The sequence below is a fragment of the Heliangelus exortis genome, chromosome W (assembly GCF_036169615.1).
Source record: "Heliangelus exortis chromosome W, bHelExo1.hap1, whole genome shotgun sequence".
Taxonomy (NCBI): domain Eukaryota; kingdom Metazoa; phylum Chordata; class Aves; order Apodiformes; family Trochilidae; genus Heliangelus; species Heliangelus exortis.
The window spans coordinates 11,538,012-11,557,062 of record NC_092453.1 but is presented as its reverse complement, the minus strand read 5'-3'; the positions used below and the strand labels follow the sequence as shown (position 1 = coordinate 11,557,062).

At 46.6% G+C, this 19,051-nt stretch overlaps 1 protein-coding gene across 1 annotated transcript in view; it reads right to left on the bottom strand.

Moving 5' to 3' along the window:
• The window catches only part of LOC139789309 (unconventional myosin-Vb-like), a 123,750-nt gene that overhangs the window by 3,616 nt on the left and 101,083 nt on the right, over positions 1-19,051 (bottom strand). The window contains exons 27-38 of the mRNA XM_071729828.1: positions 18,715-18,777; positions 16,856-17,095; positions 16,033-16,130; positions 10,696-10,894; positions 10,279-10,372; positions 9,092-9,235; positions 7,870-8,021; positions 6,717-6,806; positions 4,468-4,618; positions 3,746-4,031; positions 1,246-1,420; positions 330-410 (exon numbers count right to left, since the gene is read on the bottom strand). Coding sequence (XP_071585929.1) covers positions 330-410; positions 1,246-1,420; positions 3,746-4,031; positions 4,468-4,618; positions 6,717-6,806; positions 7,870-8,021; positions 9,092-9,235; positions 10,279-10,372; positions 10,696-10,894; positions 16,033-16,130; positions 16,856-17,095; positions 18,715-18,777 — 1,773 coding nt within the window. The remainder of the gene's footprint in view (positions 1-329; positions 411-1,245; positions 1,421-3,745; positions 4,032-4,467; positions 4,619-6,716; positions 6,807-7,869; positions 8,022-9,091; positions 9,236-10,278; positions 10,373-10,695; positions 10,895-16,032; positions 16,131-16,855; positions 17,096-18,714; positions 18,778-19,051) is intronic.

Here is a 19,051-nt window from a genome sequence, read left to right as displayed (position 1 = left end):
GCTCGCCGCAACAGAGAGGTATCCCAGGAGTAACATAACACTTTTGGGTTTCCATTTTCTCCTTGGAAGCATTAAAAGTTTGCTTTCCATTTATCTGGCTTTAATTTATTGCCAGTTTCTGCCTTGTGTCTCAGAAGGAACTCTGTTCCACCAAGGCTTCACTAACTCTTGTTAGTGCTTGTTGCTCTTTGTGAGTAACAGCCTGGTTCTCCCTGCAGCTTTCTGCCCACAGAACACTAAACTCAGGGATTTACCAAATCCTTGAGCTAGGAATGACTTAATCCAAGTGTCAGCAAACTCTCTCCTCCACTAGAAAGCCTTTCCTTTACCTGGATGTCTCGGATGAAAGCGACTGTCACACGTTCTTCAAACTCATTCACAGGAGTGTAGAGGTTCAGTATCTTCACAATCTGGTGAAAAAAACCCAGGATTACAGACAGGCATGAGAATACAACATGATCCAGGTGTTTCTTTGCATGATGAAAAACCTCTATGGACCCATCAAAGTCACTTCTTGAGGCAACAAGTGTGGATTGGGAGTAAAATTGAATAATTTTACTTTTCATATTGGGACTTCTGTTGGTTGGCACATGGTGACACAAGAAGATTCAGGTGACCACCTCCCCTTCTGATGTCACCTCTACAACACTTTTCCTGTTGCTTCCTCACTCCTGCCCCTCCCTTGCCACCCCTTGGCTTCTCTCAAGATGTTCAAGATGGGGAGATGGAGACAGCATCTCCAAGAACCACTGGAGAACAGCTCACACCTCTTGTTTCTCCCTTCCTATGACATTATCAAATCAAGGCCAGACAGTCCAGCAGCAAAAAAAAAAAAGAATTTATATCCTCCTGGAATGGAGTCTCAAAGTTTAAAGTTGGATCCATCCAGCCTAGATGGGCAGTTCTCAAATTTGAGTCCTTGGTGGGCATCCCGCAGCCTGAGCCAAGTTAAAACCTGGCAAAAGACAATAGGTGGCTTTAAAATTCTAAGTGTCTGACTTAGACTATGAACACCTCAGGGCTGGGTTTCATCTTTGAACATTTCTCCTGGAGCTTCTGCTTCAAGAGAGGAACCACTGTGGTGACCACCTCTGCCATGGCTCCATCCCTCACAGCATTCCTGCAGAGGACAAGTTGACCCCACAGTGGGAATGACATGCAGAGTGTGGGCATTGGGATGCCACCCTTTCCCACCCCTTATATTATCCACAGCCTCTCGTGGGTGATCCCTGCCCTGCTCCCCACCTGTTGTGTTGTCAGGGAGGTGCACAAGGAGCAGATGGCCTCAGCATCTTCTAAGGTTTTCTTTTTCAGCTGCAGAAGCTGAGCAGCCTGAATCAAGGGCTCCAAGGTTTGTGCTGCTCCACTCTGCTGCAGGTTCTTGCCACGCAGCCATTCCTCCAGCTGGCTGATGTTAAACCTGGGAGAGCAGCAGAGATAAGAGGTGAGCTGAGAGGGAAGAGGTAGCATCTCAAAAAGCCTCTCTGGGATTCAAGCAGTGATGGGAGAGGTGGATTTTGAGGCATATTTGTGATAAGTGTGGCAACAGACAAACAGATCAAAGCTTAATACTCAACAACTGCACTCCCAGAAGGGTGAGAGAGGGGATTGTCCCCCTCTGCTCCACTCTGGGGAGACCCCCCTGGGGTGCTGGGTCCAGTTCTAGGGTCCCCAACACCAGAAGGAGATGGAGCTGTTGGAGTGAGTCCAGAGGAGGCCCTGGAGATGCTGGGAGGGCTGGAGCAGCTCTGGAGCCAGGCTGAGAGAGTTGGGGTTCTTAGGCCTGGAGAAGAGAAGGCTGCAAGGAGACCTTAGAGCACCTTTCAGTGCCTGAAGGGGCTCCAGGAAAGCTGGGGAGGGACCTGGGACAAGGGCAGGGAGGGATGGGATGAGTGGAATGGCTTTAAATTTAAACAGGGGAGATTGAGGTGAGATATTGGGAAGAAATTCTTGAATTTGAGGATGCTGAGCCCCTGTGCCAGGTTTCCCAGAGAAGCTGTGGCTGGCCCATCCCTGGCAGTGTCTCAGGTCAGGTTGGATGGGGCTTGGAGCAACCTGGGCTGGTGAGAGGTGTCCCTGCCCATGGCAGGAGGTTGGAACTGGATGATCTTTGAGGTCCCTTCCAACCCAAACCAGTCTGGGATTCTGGGATTCCTCAAAGGAAAATGTACCTTAGACACAGCTGAGCTGTCACAGCTGAACAGCACCAGGAAGGTGCTTTTTTACAGCAGACATGTTCAAGTTTCAAAAGTCAATTAAAATTAAGACTTTAATGAGCTTCTAAATACAAACAAAATCCTGTGAGGTACCCAATTACGTTTGAAAGAAGTGAACACAATAAATGCCTTTACCTGCACCCACTGCCAGGTTGAAGGGGAGCAGGCAGAGGATCTGCTGAGGGAAGGGGAAAGGGGAGCAATGGGAAGGTTTAAACCATTTACAGTGAAAAGGAAGTTGACAGATTTATGACAGGGCTGATAAATATTCATGACCCCGTTCTGGCAAGTTTGGACTGGCTGTCCTTTCAAATTCCCATCCTTATTCCAGCATGATGGGGAGTCTGGGCCCCTGATCCCAGCCCAGCAGCCAAGAGTGCTGCTGCTGCTGCTGCCTTGCAGCTCACAGGAGGCTCCTCACAGAGCAGAGGGGTTTGGCTTTCAGATCCACCTGCAGAATCATGGAGTCATTTGGGTTGGAAAAGAGCTTGAAGATTACCCAGTCAAACCCTTAACCCAGCACTGCCAAGGCCACCACTGCCCCATGGCCCTCAGCACCACATCTCCAGGGCTTTGAAATCCCTCCAGGAATGATGGGGACTCCAGGCCCTGACAACCCTTTCCAGGGAGAAATTGTTCCCCAGCTCCAACTGAAACCTCCCCTAAAGGGTCAGTGTAGGGTCAGGAGATGCCACCTGTCCCCATGGGGGTCCTGAGCTTGCTGTGCCACCCTGAGCTCTGCAGCCTCTGCACTTGGGTCTGGAGTGGCTCTGAGCACAGTTACACTTGGAGGGATCTCATCAGGGTCTGCAGAGAGTCACACAATCCTTGGGGTTGGGAAAAAACCTTGGAGATCATCAACTCCAACCCTTAACCCAGCACTACCCAGGCCACCCCTGCCCTATGGCCCTCAGCACCACATCTCCAGGGCTTTGAAATCCCTCCAGGAATGATGGGGACTCCAGCCCTGCCCTGGGCAGCCTGGGCCAGGCCCTGACAACCCTTTCCAAGGAGAAATTGTTCCCAAGCTCCAATCTAAACCTCCAGGTCAATTCCTCTTCTCCCATCCCTTGTTCCTTGGGAGCAGAGCCCGACACCCCCTGGCTCCAACCTCCTCTCAGGGGGTTGCAGAGAGCCAGAAGCTCTCCCCTCAACCTCCTTTGCTCCAGGATCAACACCCCCAGCTCCCTCAGCTGCTCCTGGGCAGACTTCTGCTCCAGACCTTTGCCCAGCTCCCTTGCCCTTCTCTGGACACACTCCAACCCCTCAATGTCCTTCTTGTCCTCAGGGGCCCAGAACTGACCCCAGAATTCCAGGGGCAGCCTCACCACTGTTTTAATTCCCACAGGACCCAGCAAACTGCCCTGCTCAAGTGTTAATCAGCAGGGGTCTGTGGCTGCATGGGTGTCCTGGTGAATCCAGTTCACCATTAATTACACCATTAAATTCTATTTTCCACCTATTTAGAAAAATTCACATCACTTCCTTCAGGAGGGACACCCAGGCCCAAAGCCCCCCCCAAATCCCACCTCAGCTGCATTCCTGTGCTCCAGGAGCAGACATCCTTCCTCAGCAAGAGATTATTGAGAGCCACAGCATTGATCATGTAGAAGAGCTGCTTGAAGACCTGCTGTACAATCTCTGGGTCCAGCCCATGGTCACTCATGATGCTGTGGAAGGTGTTGAGCTGGCGAATGACTGAGTCCAAGGTGTAGGAGCTGTCCCCATTTGCCATGCTGGAGGAACGATTCCTGTAGCTCATGGGTCTGACACCTGAAAGTCCTTGGATACTCTCATTTTCCAGCACTGCAGATACTGAAAAAAAGGAGAGAAAATAGAAGAGCTAAAAAAGCCAACATCTATCAATTTGTCAGTGGTAAGAAATGCTCCTTCTCCACTCAGCCTCCTTTGCTCCAGGATCAACACCCCCAACTCCCTCAGCTGCTCCTGGGCAGACTTCTGCTCCAGACCCTTCCCCAGCTCCATTGCGCTGGACACACTCCAACCCCTTCATGTGGGAACAAACCCCTCACATCCCTATTAATTTCTGTCCACCTCAACTCCTACTACCACAAGGACCTGCTGCAAACCAAGACTTTTTTTGGGGGGCAACATCTGCCTCGTGGCTAATCCAGGCTGTTCCTTTGAGAAGAAATCACATGAGCAAAGCACAAAGGTCTGGCAAATATTCTGAGTATCTACTTATGGGCAAAGAAATACCTTCCTAAGAGCTGCCATGCTGTGAACATACCAATCATGGGTTGGAGGATGGCCTCTGCTATCTTGATGAGCTGCTGGTAGATCTGGATGGAGAGGTGGCTGAGGACCTGGCGGTACTCGGTCAGGTCAAAGTTCTTCAGGCAGTGCTCATTCTGCTTTGCTGTGTTTTGTGTCATGAAACCCTGAAATTAGATTAGAAGACCCAGTTTTGTTATCCCACCTATTTAGAGTCCAGGAAAATTCACTAGATTAAAAAAAAAATTGGAGTAGAATACAGCCTGATTTTACCAAAAGACATTTTTAGACTCTTATGGATAAGATTCATAAATTACCTCTAATTTCCTCAGCCCTTTGGTCATAAATTATTGCTAGAGAGCTGCTGTTTGAAGAAAAGTATCATTAAGTGAGAAGTTTTTTTCCTTTTATCTCTAGCAAGGAGCAACATTTGTATTGATTTTAACATATTGATGAACTAGAAGGTGACTTTTCAGTCCCTGAGAAACTTTTTTTTAGCCATTTGTCTATCCCTGTGAGTTCTGGTTACTTACGAGAAAGGAGATTTTTTGAGATTGAAGATATCAGAAATTAGGGAAAAAAAAAATATAACCAAACACTGTGCTTTGACAACATTTTCAGCTACCTGAGGTTAAGAAATCTCTCCAAGTAATTGAATTTATTCCTGGCCTTTTGCTGAAGCAGCAGCTGATCCTGCAAATAGAGCCCTGAGTTCTGGGCTCTGACATGAAATGCTGACAGAAGCAAATGTGGATTAATTCAACTTTGTAATTAACACAGAAGCTTTAATTGCCTGTTCACAGGATCTTATCCATTCAGGGTCCAAATGAGAGCCAGGGAGCTCTTTATTTTCTAGTTGTTTGTTGACTAGCAAAATACAAAAATACAGCTTGTGAAATTTGAGTTGGCTTCAGGTTTTCTCATTTTTTTTTTCCCCTGACTAATAAAAGTGTTGTTTGTGCTCCTTAAACTGCAAGACTGCATTGAGTTTGGGATTTTCCTTTAACCCCTGCTCCTTAAAAACACATTGGATTTTTCAACCAAAAATTGTGATCTTTTGGAAGCTGCTCAGAATGGTTTTTCCTTTCTGGTTTTCTGCACCATATCAGCAACTGAATGTGCAAATATCTGGTTCATTCAACACAGCAAATCATTGCAAAGAAGATTAAATGTAACTCTTAAGTGGGTTTTTTTCACCCTGCTGGTTTTCTGGGGAGGAATTTCTTTAAATGTAATGTTGTTATCCAGGCAGAAGAGGGAGCTTAACTATAAGGAAGTACGATCTCAATTATTTTTCTTCTCTATTTAAATCTTGCACTGAGGTTTTACACACCAAATCATTCTCTTGGGAATGATCTGAATAGACAATTTGATTCCACGTTTTTTTTTTGTTCTTTATTCTTAAATCTTGATTGCTCAATATATCTAAGAAAAAAAAAATTGAGACTACATGAAAAACAACCTAATTTGGCTCTGTTGAAAATTTTAAAGACCCAGAGCATATGGCTACAAGGAAGGCAGAATGTTCTAAGAGGCCTGTGATGATCTGATTTTGTCAGAAGGGATCAGCTATAATAAAACTTACTGCAGTTTATGAAATATTAATGAGCTGGCAGGAAATGAGAGGGTTTCTTTCCCAAACCTTACACTGTGATTAAGCATTTTTGCTCTCTCAGTTCTAAACTACTTGAACAGGGAAAAAAAAAAATCAGTAGAAATATTTAGAACCTTGGAAAAGTTTTGCCCGGCTAAAAATCTTGGTTAATGAAAAGCTGTGGGATGGAATAAAATCAGGGGAAAAGCCTTCAAAACAGCCTATCAGGAGGCAAATCCCTGTTCAGACAAACCAAAGTGCATGGTTGGCTACAAAATTAAAAATATTCTATTGGGTCTTGTGTTGTAAGATTTCAGTTCTCCAATGTCTGGTCTTGGTGCAATGTCCCATGAACCTCTGGTTTAATCGAGACTAAATATAAGGAAGAAATGTTTTACGTTGAGGGTGGTGAGATGCTGGTCCAGGTTTCCCAGAGAGGTGGGAGATGCCCCATCCCTGGAACTGTTCCAGGTGAGGTTGGATGGGACTCTGAGCAACCTGATCCAGTTGGAGATGGCCTTGGAAGATTCCACAATTCCAGGAGCTGTCTCCTGTTAGATCCAAATTCCCAAATCTACAAGCCCATGGCCTAGCCAGAAAGAAGCCACCAGAGCTAGGAGACCTGAGGCCCTTTCCTGGAGGAATGTCAAGGTGAGTGAGGAGCTTCTTACCACATCCCCACTGTACTGCTTCAGGCAGTGCAGGAGGCGACAGGTGTTGGCCAACCAAAATGAGGTCATCTCAAAATCTTCACTGTGTTTCTGGAGGAACAAAAATAAAACATGTGAGACCCAGACACAGAGGCTTCAGAGGGGGATGCTGGCACAACAAGGCAAAGTGATTTGGAGTTTCTCCACCTCTATCAGGGAGCTCGTGCTCTGCAGATGGGCAGGATCAGCCAGAGCTCCCTGCAAAGATTGTTCCTTTCATCTGCACATGTGAAAAATGTCCTTGCTTGGATCATAAGTCTCCTGGTTCTTTAAAGGACAAAAAAGATCAGAGGGTCTGAAGACAGGCTGAGAGAGTTGGGGTTCTTCAGCCTGGAGAAGAGAAGGCTGCAGGGAGACCTTAGAACACCTTCCAGTGCCTGAAGGGGCTCCAGGAAAGCTGGGGAGGGACTTCTGATGGGGACATGGAGTGATACAACAAAGGTGAAAAGTTTCCATCTGAAAGAGGAGAGATTTAGATTGGATCTTAGGAAGAAATTTATCCCTGGGGGTGCTGGGTCCAGTTCTGGGGTTCCCAACACCAGAAGGAGATGGAGCTGTTGGAGTGAGTCCAGAGGAGGCCCTGGAGATGCTGGGAGGGCTGGAGCAGCTCTGGAGCCAGGCTGAGAGAGTTGGGGTTGTTCAGCCTGGAGAAGAGAAGGCTGCAGGGAGACTTTAAAGCACCTTCCAGTGCCTGAAGGGGCTCCAGGAAAGCTGGGGAGGGACTTGGACAAGGGGAAACAGTTTAAGCTGAAAGAGGGGAGATTTACATGAGATATTAGGCAGAAATTCTTTGGTGTGAGGGTGCTGAGCCCCTGTGCCAGGTTTCCCAGAGAAGCTGTGGCTGCCCCATCCCTGGCAGTGTCTCAGGTCAGGTTGGATGGGGCTTGGAGCAACCTGGGCTGGTGGGAGGTGTCCCTGCCCATGGAAAGGGGTTGGGAATGGATGATCTATAAGGTCCCTTCCAACCCAAACCATTCTGGGATTCTGTGATTGTAGAAGTGAAAGCTGTAACAGTGACTGTGCCTGGGAAGTCAGCACAAGAGCTGAACAGCACACACCTTGATATGGTTATAAGCATCTTCCACCAGCTCAACAAAAGAAAACTGGCACCTACCTTCAGGACTTTCTTAACCCCATTGATGGTGGAGGTGAGCAAAGAGTGCACTTTCTGGTCATCATTGATGTAATCTGCATGCCTGATGCACATGTAGAGGATGTAGGCAGGAAGGCAGGGAACTGTAGCAGACACTGTCTGGGGCTTGAGATCTAGATGGTTTGGGTTTTTTTTTTTTAATCCAAAATTAAAAAAAAAATGTTTAAAATTCACTAGCTGCCCAGTTAAGCAACACCAGAGCTGGAGATGCCACCCAACCCCCTCTCCTCCTAGCCCTGGGGAAGCTGATTTTTCAGATGGCCAGAGAAGCAGAGACCAAAGTGCAGGACAGTGCTGGAGCTGGCCAAAGCTGAGGAGCTGCAGCATCATGTCAGGGGAGAGGTCCCCAAGCTGTGCTGGAGTCTGTGACCCTATGAGATTACACTTCAGGGATGCCCAAGTGGCACTAAGTCTTTTAGCACATGGAAGGCTGCCCCAAGCAGCCCACAAGTAACCTTAAAAAAAACTCCCTGAAGCTTTCAGGATTATGTCCCACAGGTTTTAACTCTCCCTCTGAATTCACAGCTCACTCAATTGCTCTTTCCCTCATGATAGACTCCTAATTTTAGCTGAAGGAATTTGCAGCCTCTGAAGGGATTAGAGGTCTGATAAGAGGCAGTTCAAATATCCCAGCTAAGAGCTAGCACTGCTTTTTTTGAGCACTTTTTACATCCTCACTAGACTCTGATGGGGTTAGAGAGTGATGGTCAGTACTTCCCCTTGGCCAGGAAGCACTGACTTCTCTAGCAGCATTGAATAAGGGGATGCTGCAGCAATTCTGATCAGACCTTCCAGTGTCAAAGAGCTCCTGAGTTTATTATCCACTGCAGTTGCCATCAAAGATCTCAGAAAACAAACAACCTTTATTCCACTGCTGGACACCCCCCCTGGGGGTCTATCCCCTCCCCATTACAAGATCAAGCTCAGCAAGTTCCTGCTTGCTCTAAAAACCACATCCCCTTTTTTTCACTTTTTCTGTTGTTCCTAAGGATTTTATACCCCTGCTGGTCTGGCTGCTCAGTGCTGGGCTTCTTTTCCCTCCCAAAATTTCCACCATCCTAAACATGCAGCCCCAGGAAGGAGCAATTGGAGGAGATCTATTTGTCCATCTTGAGATCTCAACTTTACAAACTGTCCCAGGCAAGAGGAGAAGGAGCCAAGCACAGGAACAGAAGTTCCTCACCTGTGATGAGGTTTCGGATGAGGAGTGGTTCATCTTCTTTATGATATTCCAACATTCCCTGAAAATCCTTCTCCTTCCTCTGGACAGCACTTTGCATGCTACGCTCGTGCCACCTCCTCTCTGCTGGGACTGGGGCTTGGGATGCTGGGAAGAGAAAAGAAAATAAAGGGTGGTACCTGGTGGTCAAGAACTCTTCAGTTCCTCTGATGTCCCTAGAGAAGACACCAGGTCAAAGAGTTGTTTCCAACCATGTCACCAGCTTCACCAGACTTCTAAAAACATAAAAAAATTGGATTATGGGTAAGCAGAAGTTCTGAGTCTGAATGAAATAAAGTGTAAAAGTTAGAACAAAAGAGGAAAAGATGAAGTTGTATTTTCCAGCCTAGGAGGTAGTAACCCCAAGGCAAGTTTTTTACTGTACCATTTTCAAAAAGGGGGGGAAAAAATACATAAACATCCCATCTTCTGTCTGCAAAAGTGAAGAGCTGTGGTGGCACATCCCTGAATGTTGTGCTTTCATAAAAGTTTAATAAAGCAGAAACACTGCAGGGAGGAGCAGCCTTATGCTTGAATGTTCTACCAGCAGACACCTGCCAGGTTCACCCCAGAAACCCTCCAGTTATTCAGCTGAATTTCACTTAGTGCTTGGTTTTTCAGAAATTAGCTCATGAGCAAAAGGTTATGTGATTCATCACAGCATCTCCAGAGAATGGGAAGCTCCTTCTGTACCACACAGATGTCACATTTGAGATGTTTTCTTATCAAGGAGAAAATAGGGAACTGTTGGAGTGAGTCCAGAGGAGGCCCTGGAGATGCTGGGAGGGCTGGAGCAGCTCTGGAGCCAGGCTGAGAGAGTTGGGGTTCTTCAGCCTGGAGAAAAGAAGGCTGCAGGGAGACCTTAGAGCACCTTCCAGTGCCTGAAGGGGCTCCAGGAAAGCTGGGGAGGGACTGGGGACAAGCTCTCCTTGCTGAAAAGCAGCCTAAGCATCACCCAGGAGCTTCATCTGGACTTTTGGTTCCCTGTCACACTAACAATGAGCTCAGTGCTGGCTCAGAGGGACAGAACAAATCTTTAATAGGAAAAAAAAAAAAAAAAAAAAAGAGAGAGAGAAAAATCTGTTGCTCTCCAAGGCTGTGAACCCAAAGTGTTGTTCCCCCACCCCAATACTTACTATAAGCCATGTCACCTTCAAAATCTTGGACCCTCTTCATGTAAATCTTCAACTGTTTCTTCATCTTCCTTTCGTTCTTTTCCAACTTTTCCAGCAATTCTTTAAGATCCTGAAAAAAACCAAGATGCCTTGGGTTCAAAGAAACAAAAATTAACTCAAAGATAACTCGTTTGGGGTGAGTTTGAGGCTGGGGTAACTCAGCAGCTAGGATTGTACCACTGGCTACAGGGTGGGAGCATCTTGGGAGAAAAAGAGCCAATTCTTTCTGGTTTGCTCAGAGACACCCTCACTGACACCTCAAAGAAGGACCTTGCAGAGACTTTAGGAGGGATAGAAGTGCCTTCTCCTCTCCTTCAGGTGTCCTAAATCTCTCTCAGCCTGGTTTGTTTTTTTCCCTCTGCCTTAGGCTGTGTTTTCAGTGCAGCTTCTTACCAGGTTTTCATTGGTGAGTCGTGTAATTTCTTGTTGAAGTCCAAACTCCACCTGGACCTCAGGAGAGAGCTGCAGGGTCTGCAGGAAAGCCTGGTGCTGTTTCTCCATCTCTTCTTGCAGTTCATCCACTTGGTTTTTCAGAGCTTCTAACTCCTCCTCATGCTCTCTCCTCTGATCCTGGAGCTGGGCTTCCAGCAGCCTGAGAAGAAGACCAGAAAGATCAGTCTTGTGATTACAGCACCAACCATCATTTGAGATCCTTCAAAAGCAGACAACCTGAGGTTCCTGGTCAACCTCCCTATGAAAGTGACACACAAAGGGGTGCTACAGCTATTTTTGTCACATCAGATTGTCATTTGCTAAACTACAGCTTCAATACTAATGAAATTAGAGATGTGAGCTCAGAAAGTTGGATTTATTTTTTTTTAATAAACCATCCTACCTGCAGGAAACTATGCCTGAGGCAATTTTTGGTCATCTTGACCATCACCTGCTTTCATCATCACTGCTGACATCACCAGGAGGCTTCAACAGGGGGTAAAAAAGGTTTGTTCCTCCTTTCTCTCCATTCTAGGTGGCTACCCCACTTTTTGTCAAATAGTTTGTGCTGTCACCATCACCTACACCCCCTTTCCCTGCTCCAGGTCTCCTTCCCGGACAACATCAGGGTGAAACATTGAGCTAAAGAGGAAAGGATTTATTTAGTGCATTAGGAATTAATAAATTATGAATACTCATAGAATCATTTTGGTTGGATAAAAACCTTGGAGATCATCAACTCCAACCCTTAAACCAGCACTGCCAAGGCCACCACTGCCCCATGGCCCTCAGCACCACATCTCCAGGGTTTTGAAATCCCTCCAGGAATGATGGGGACTCCAGCCCTGCCCTGGGCAGCCTGGGCCAGGCCCTGACAACCCTTTCCAGGGAGAAATTGTTCCCCAGCTCCAACCTAAAGCTCCCCTGGCACAACTTGAGGCCATTCCCTCTTGTCCCAGCACTGTCAACTCCTTCACGTCCACTGGGCAATTCCTGGAGAGTTCTGCCTGTGAACTGTTTCCCTGCAGAATTAAAATTTGTTGGTTTGGGGTTTATTTTGAAGGATTATAAAAAAGAACACATGCTTTCTTTGCAAGATTTCTGGATGAAAAGTATTCATTAGGTTGTTTTTTTCCTCTTTCTTTCTTTGGTGTTGGTTTTAGAAGATCCACAACCCCATCTCCTATTTTCCAACAGGAGACAGAAAAGCCTGTTTTCCAGCCCCAGAAACATGAGCAATAACACATTAAGCCTCATAATCATGTTGTCTGGATTACACTCTGAATAGGCTTGGAAAACACAAGCTCACCATGAAATAAGTACTAAGTTCTTAATTTTCCTTTTATTTCTTCAATAGAAAAAACAAAACCCAAACATTCTCCTTCTACAAACTTGGGTTCTGACGTTGCTTTGCCAAACAAATGAATCATCCCTGTTATTTTTTTCCTGTTACTTGGTTTAGCAGCTCATGTCATGACTTTTTATAACAACCATGCAGATGGAAGCCCTAAACCAGGCTGCAGGAGAGCACAGACTGATGAACCACCACCCATCAGCTCTTCTGTGTACCATGTGGAACCAGCAAAAGAATCCAGAGATCCCTCTCCCTTCCTTCCACCTTGATTTATGGTTTTATTTTTAAATCAGCTTTGAGATGAGAGCTCTTTACAGAATCACCAGCATCCCCAAGAGATCTTGAGATTGTCCTGAGGTGTCCTCCAGGGATGTGTGCCCATCAGACCAGGATATGGGGAGAATTATGGACTGGGTGGCCACCACACTTGGGCATTAGTGACAACAACCACTATCAGAAATGTTTAATTAGTATCACAATGACTCCTATAAAAATTAGAGGGGGCTCTTGACTCTTTTCAGTTTGCATATCCCACTTCCAGCTACTCCCTGAGAGGACAAAAGGACCTACAGGGGACATCAGGTCCTACAGAGGAAAAGAGCAGAGGAAGAAAAAGAAATCAAAGGACAAATAAAGAGGGAAGAAGAAGCAGCAGGGGAAAAAAAGAGAAAGTGTTTGACCTGGCAACTTGCTTTAAGCCTTGGTAAGCCAAGCCGAGCTCTCCATCTTCATTGAGATACCCCCAGTCCTCAGTCTTGCTAGAATGAAAGGGCAGAGAAAAGGACAGAGAAAGACAAAAGGTCAATAGCAAGAGAAGGGGGAAAGGTGCAGAACCCTTATTAAATGTATTTCATAGAATCATAGAATCATAAAATCCTAGGGGTTGGAAGGGACCTCGAAAGATCATCTAGTCCAACCCCCCCTGCCAGAGCAGGGCCCCCTAGAGTACATCCCCTAGGAACGTGTCCAGGCGGGTTTTGAATGTCTCCAGTGAAGGAGACTCCACAACCCCCCTGGGCAGCCTGTTCCAGGGCTCCGTCACCCTTACAGTAAAAAAATTTTTTCTGATATTCAACTTGAAGCTCCTATGCTCCAATTTACACCCATTACCCCTTGTCCTATCACTGGTCACCATTGAGAAAAGCCTAACTCCATCTCCCTGACACTCACCCCTTACATATTTGAAAACATTGATGAGGTCAATTTTGATGATTTGATTTTTTAAAACACACTTTCATGACATTCTATTTCCTTATCCACCACCATGGGGGAGAACCATGCCCTGGTTGTGCCTCCTACAAGTAGAGCTTCTCCTCCCTCCCCAAAAGTGTTCAGGTCAGAAGGAACCTGAGTTTTCATTCCTTCATGGCTGAACTGCTTCCCAGTTGATTGCCCAGCCCACACCAGTGAGCTGAAATCCACATTAAAACCTTAATGCTTCAAAAGCAGGGAGGAGAAACAAGGACTGAGAGGGAGAAATGAGAGAGCAGAAGTCAATACAAAGGGTAAAGGTGTCCAAATACAGGGTAAAATCATCAGCCCAGCTTGCCCAGAGAAGCTGTGGCTGCCCCATCCCTGGAAATGTCAAATTCCAGGTTGGAAGGAGCTTGGAGCAACCTGGGCTGGTGGGAGGTGTCCCTGGTGGTAGAACTTGATGGTCTTCAAGGTCCCTTCAACCCAACCTGTTCTATGATTCACAGCCTCATGTCTCTTTTATCCTTGGAGTACAACTCTGGGGCAGAAGCTGGTGACCTGCATTTGGCAACCTTCATGAGCAGGGGATAAATTTTTGCCCAAACATCTCCCTTCAAGTCATTTAAAAGAAGTGCACAAACACCAGCCCCCAGAGATGATAATTTTACCATCTTTAGATAACTATCAGCTCTTCATAAAGCAGAAAGGGCTTTTCATCTGCAACCACAGATGTACTTTGTTGCTTTGGGTTTCTTTTAATTAACTGGAAAACTAATGTAGATGGCAAATTAGATGTGGGCACAGTGGGAAGCAGTGATAAGAGACACATGGGAGAGTGAGGAGCAGAGATAGGAACCCTTGGTGAGCAGAGATATGAACCCTTTCCATGTGATGGCCTCTTCCAGCTGCAAAAACCTCCTCCATGTGAGGCCAGAGTCAGCCCTTTGCTTTGCATTTGCAGCTGCAGGTGGGACTTACCCAGCAGACAAAAAAAAAAAAAAAAAATCTTTGGATATCACTTGGAAGTTAATCACAGATTGGGAATTAATCAGGCTTAATTTCAAAGACTAAGCCTGCTTTGAGATACCAGGTTGTTATCTCTAACATCACCCCCTGCTCTTTTTTTGGCTCTGCATTTCCACCAAGATCAAACAGGCTGGAAAGGAAAATCCCAAGGACTGAAACAAGGAACAAAAAGTTCATTTTCCATTCAGTTCATGAAGCAGAAAATTATCTGGAAACAAACTTGATGTTAAGACACAGAATCCCAGCCTGATTTGGGTGGGAAGGGACCTTTCAAGGCCATCCAGTCCAACCCCAGGGATATCTCCAACTGGATCAGGTTACTCAGAGCCCCATCCAACCTGACCTGGAATGGTTCCAGGGATGGGGCATCTCCCACCTCTCTGGGAAACCTGGGCCAGGGTCTCATCACCCTCAAGGATGAGAGGTTTGGGGGTAAAGAGTGATGAGATGAGAGGTTTGGGAGCACTCCTTCCAGTTCTGGTTGGAGAAAAAGTGACTCTTGCTCATTAATCCCACTTGGGAACTGCAATATCAAACCAGGAAAACTTTCCATTCCAATACTTATTGATCAAGCTAAGAAAAAGAAAGAAGTCTGAATTTCTCATGCTGACACACTCAGCTCTAGAGCTGTGTAAGCATGAATGCAGACATGTGCTGGGGGGAAGGAACAGTGATTTCTATTGACAAATACAGCAACCCATGCTGCCCAAGTGTTTTTCATCTGTTTTTTTGCCATGGGCTTCAGCCTACAGTTCCTAAACCAAGCAAACACACAAAAATGCACAGGGATCAGTGATGGGGGAGCCGGTGGTGATTAATGAGCCACTGGATAAATCATAGAAAGAAATTAGAATCACAGAATTGTCAGGGTTAGAAGCGAACTTTTAAGATCATCCAGGTCCAACCCCCATGCCATGGGCAGGGACACCTCCCACCAGCCCAGGTTGCTCAGAGCTCCATCCAACCTGGCCTTAAAAACTTTGGGATGGGGCTCCACCACCTCCCTGGGCAACCTGTGCCAGGGTCCCACCACCCTCATGGGAAAGAACTTCTTCCTGATGTCTAATCTTCCCACCTTGAGTTTGAATCCATTCCCCCATGTCCCATCACTCCCTGACATCCTAAAAAGTCCCTCCCCAGCTTTCCTGTAGCCCCTTCAGATACTGGAAGGCCACAAGAAGGTCTCCTTGGAGCCTTCTCCTCTCCAGACTGATTAACCTCAACTCCCTTAGTTTGTATTCCCAAGAGAGGTGTTCCAGCCCCCTCAGCCTCCTTTGCTCCAGGATCAACACCCCCAGCTCCCTCAGCTGCTCCTGGGCAGACTTCTGCTCCAGACCCTTCCCCAGCTCCATTCCCTTCTCTGGACACACTCCAACCCCTCAATGTCCTTCTTGTCCTCAGGGGCCCAGAACTGACCCCAGGATTCCAGGTGCAGCCTCACAGGGGGACAATCCCTGCCCTGCTCCTGCTGCCCACACAGTGCTGACACAAGCCAGGATGCTGGTGGCCTTTTTGGCCACCTGGGCACACCGTGGCTGACGTTCACTTCCCTGACACAATGCCCCAAAGATCCTCACTCAGTCCAAAACCTCCATCTTTATGGCCCAGCCTTGAGCAGAAGTTGGTAACTCTCTTAAAACACATTGTTAATGTTGCTCTTGACGTCATCCCTCATACTTTGGTCAGTCCCTTCAGCTCCAGGAGAGAATTTGGGCCACACTTACCTGTTGGTCTCACACATCCCCTGGTAGGCTTCAATTGCATCCTCCTGATCAACGTGCTTGTCACTGTTTGGCCAGCTGGCATTGGTGCTGATCTTCTCCTAAATTCACCATGCAAAACAGAGCAGCATGAGACACCTCCTCTTGCCTTTCCAGCCTCCTGAATCTAACCAGTTCCCACCCATCCTCAAGATCTTCCCAGGGGCACCCATCAGACCAAAGAGCACCCATGAAACTCAAACACATTCAAACAGGCAGCAGCAGGGATTAGGAGAATGCAGTGAAGCTGGGAGGCTTTGTGGTCTAAAATGCAAATCATAACAAAATCTTGAGGAATGGTGAGAGTTTGCTGAAAACATCCTCTTCCAGCAGAACAGGGTCTGAACAAAAAGCCCTCAAAGAACAGGGCCAGGCTACAGCCTACACACCACTGGAAACAAGTTACAGCATCACTTGAGCAGAATTGGTCCAGAAGCTCTTTTTCCCCATAGCTCATTTCCTTGAAGAATAAGCCAGATGTCACAAAACACCCCCAGGAACATCTCAAACCAACCCATCTGGGTGCAGGGCTGGAGAAGTTGTTCCCTGATGTGGGCTGGTTGGATCTCATTAGGTGTGGGGTCACAGGACATAAGAGTTCTGGGCTGTCTGAAATGTTGTCATGGACTCTGATCTGTAGGCTGAACCTCTTATCACCCTGCAGAACCTCCTAAAACCTCCCTAAGCCACTCAGAGCCTAGAGAAGAAATGTCCCAGCTCATGCAGGTGGTGAATTTTTAGCTACAGAATGGGAAAAAGGAAGGGAAATCCCATTCCCTCTGATTACCATGTTTTTCCCTGTCTCTTTTTGCTGGGCTGCTTTCATTATCTGTGTCCTCAGGATGAGCACCTCTTCTTTTCTCACTTCCAGCTCCTCATTGGCTGATTTCAGCTGGTTCAGTAAGAGGTTGTAACTCTCTTGAATATCATTGGATGAATTATTCTGGGTTGCTCTGTCTGCTACAGCCTTCCTCAGCTCATTCAGTTCATTTTTCAGCTTCTTGTTCTCTGACTCCAGCTCTTGCCTCTGGAAAAAAAAACAGTAACCAGTTCAGATAAACTGCCCTGCAGTGCCTCATCTCTGAGGGAACTCAATGATCACAGCTGAACAACAATTCATGCCAGGATCTGGATTTTCTTGCCCAAACCAGCCATGTGTGGCTCAGAAAAGATTTTGGCTGCAGTCAGCAGCCCATTCCCTTGTCATAACCACACTATTGGGTGACACAAGGCAGGTTTTTTTAGTTGTTGACACTGTTTTTAAACAAAAAGCCACCTGTTAAGAGAAGCCAAATGAGTTCATCTCCTCTTTACTCATTTTTCTTCTCAACCAAGAAACCACCACCAACCCCAAAATGTTTAACTCATCTTTAATACTTATTAGACAGGATGGAAGACACTGATTTACATGCTTATCATGGCAGACCACAGAATTCCAGACTGGTCTGGGTTGGAAGGGACCTGGAAGATCATCTAATTCCCAACACCAGGGACACCTCCCACCAGCCCAGGTTGCTCCAAGCCCCATCCTGAGACACTGCCAGGGATGGGGCAGCCACAGCTTCTCTGGGAAACCTGGCACAGGGGCTCAGCACCCTCAAATTCAAGAATTTCTTCCCAATATCTCACCTCAATCTCCCCTGTTTAAATTTAAAGCCATTCCACTCATCCCATCCCTCCCTGCCCTTGTCCCAGGTCCCTCCCCAGCTTTCTTGGAGCCCCTTCAGGCACTGGAAGGTGCTCTAAGGTCTCCTTGCAGCCTTCTCTTCTCCAGGCCTAAGAACCCCAACTCTCTCAGCCTGGCTCCAGAGCTGCTCCAGCCCTCCCAGCATCTCCAGGGCCTCCTCTGGACTCATGCCAACAGCTCCATCTCCTTCTGGGGTTGGGGACCCCAGAACTGGATCCAGCACCCCAGGGGGGTCTCCCCAGAGTGGAGCAGAGGGGGACAATCCCCTTCCTGACCCTGCTGGGGATGCAGCCCAGGACAGGGGTGTTTTTTGGGCTGCCAGCTCACATCCAGCTTCTCCCCTACCATCCAGAGATCCAGGTCCTTCCCTTTCCCTGCTGCCCTGTGACCCTTCCCACAGTTTTCTGGCACAATCCCTCTTACCTACATGGTATCTGCTTCCTTATCAGCTTTGGCAGGGGAGAGCTAACAAATCTGAAAATAGCTGGGGGGGGAGTGTTGTAATTTGTACAATTTCTCTAATGTGTAGCTGAGCACAGCTGTGTAAACCTTGTTTCCATAGGAAACAAGTGTTATAATTATAAATCTTTAGAAAATATAAATAGCAGCCCCCAGCCCAGCAGAGGTGTGAAGGGAACAGCTGAACTGGCATCTGGACATGAACAAACATGTCAGGAAGGGAGCATAGTCAGGGGCTTGAAACCATCTGCCATTAAAAAGATTTGAAAAAAATAAAAGGAGAAGAAAAAAATACTTTAGATTCAGCAATTCCTCCACACCCTCAACCACAGCTCAGCAGGGGAAGCATACAAGCCACTGGTTTTGTTGTAATTGGTTCTGAAAACCAGTTTGAAAACCCCTTCCCCCCCCTCCTTTTCTTGTTTTTTTGGGGTTATTGCCAGGTTCAGACAATTTATTTGGGAGCAGGTGACAGCACTAAATAGGAGCTCCTCACTCACCTTCAGGCTGTTGTATGCAAAATCTTCATGGTCTGAAGTCACTTCAGTCTTTGTTTCAATTACCTGCATGGATTAAAGAGAGAAATTAATATTTATTATTAATTATTAGCAGGTTTTCAATCAAAGAGGAAAAGTCTGGGAAGTTTACTGTTTCATGTGTTTCCTGCAATTTGCTAGAAGCTACTGGGTTGTCAGTAATCCTCATTTTTTTAAAGTATTTGGATTTGGTTTTTTTAAGTGACTTCCAAGCAAACTGTAGAAAGATTCTCTTTTTTCTTTTCACCAGGAAGAAAAAAAATATATCATAGAATCATAGAATCATAGAATCATAGAATTA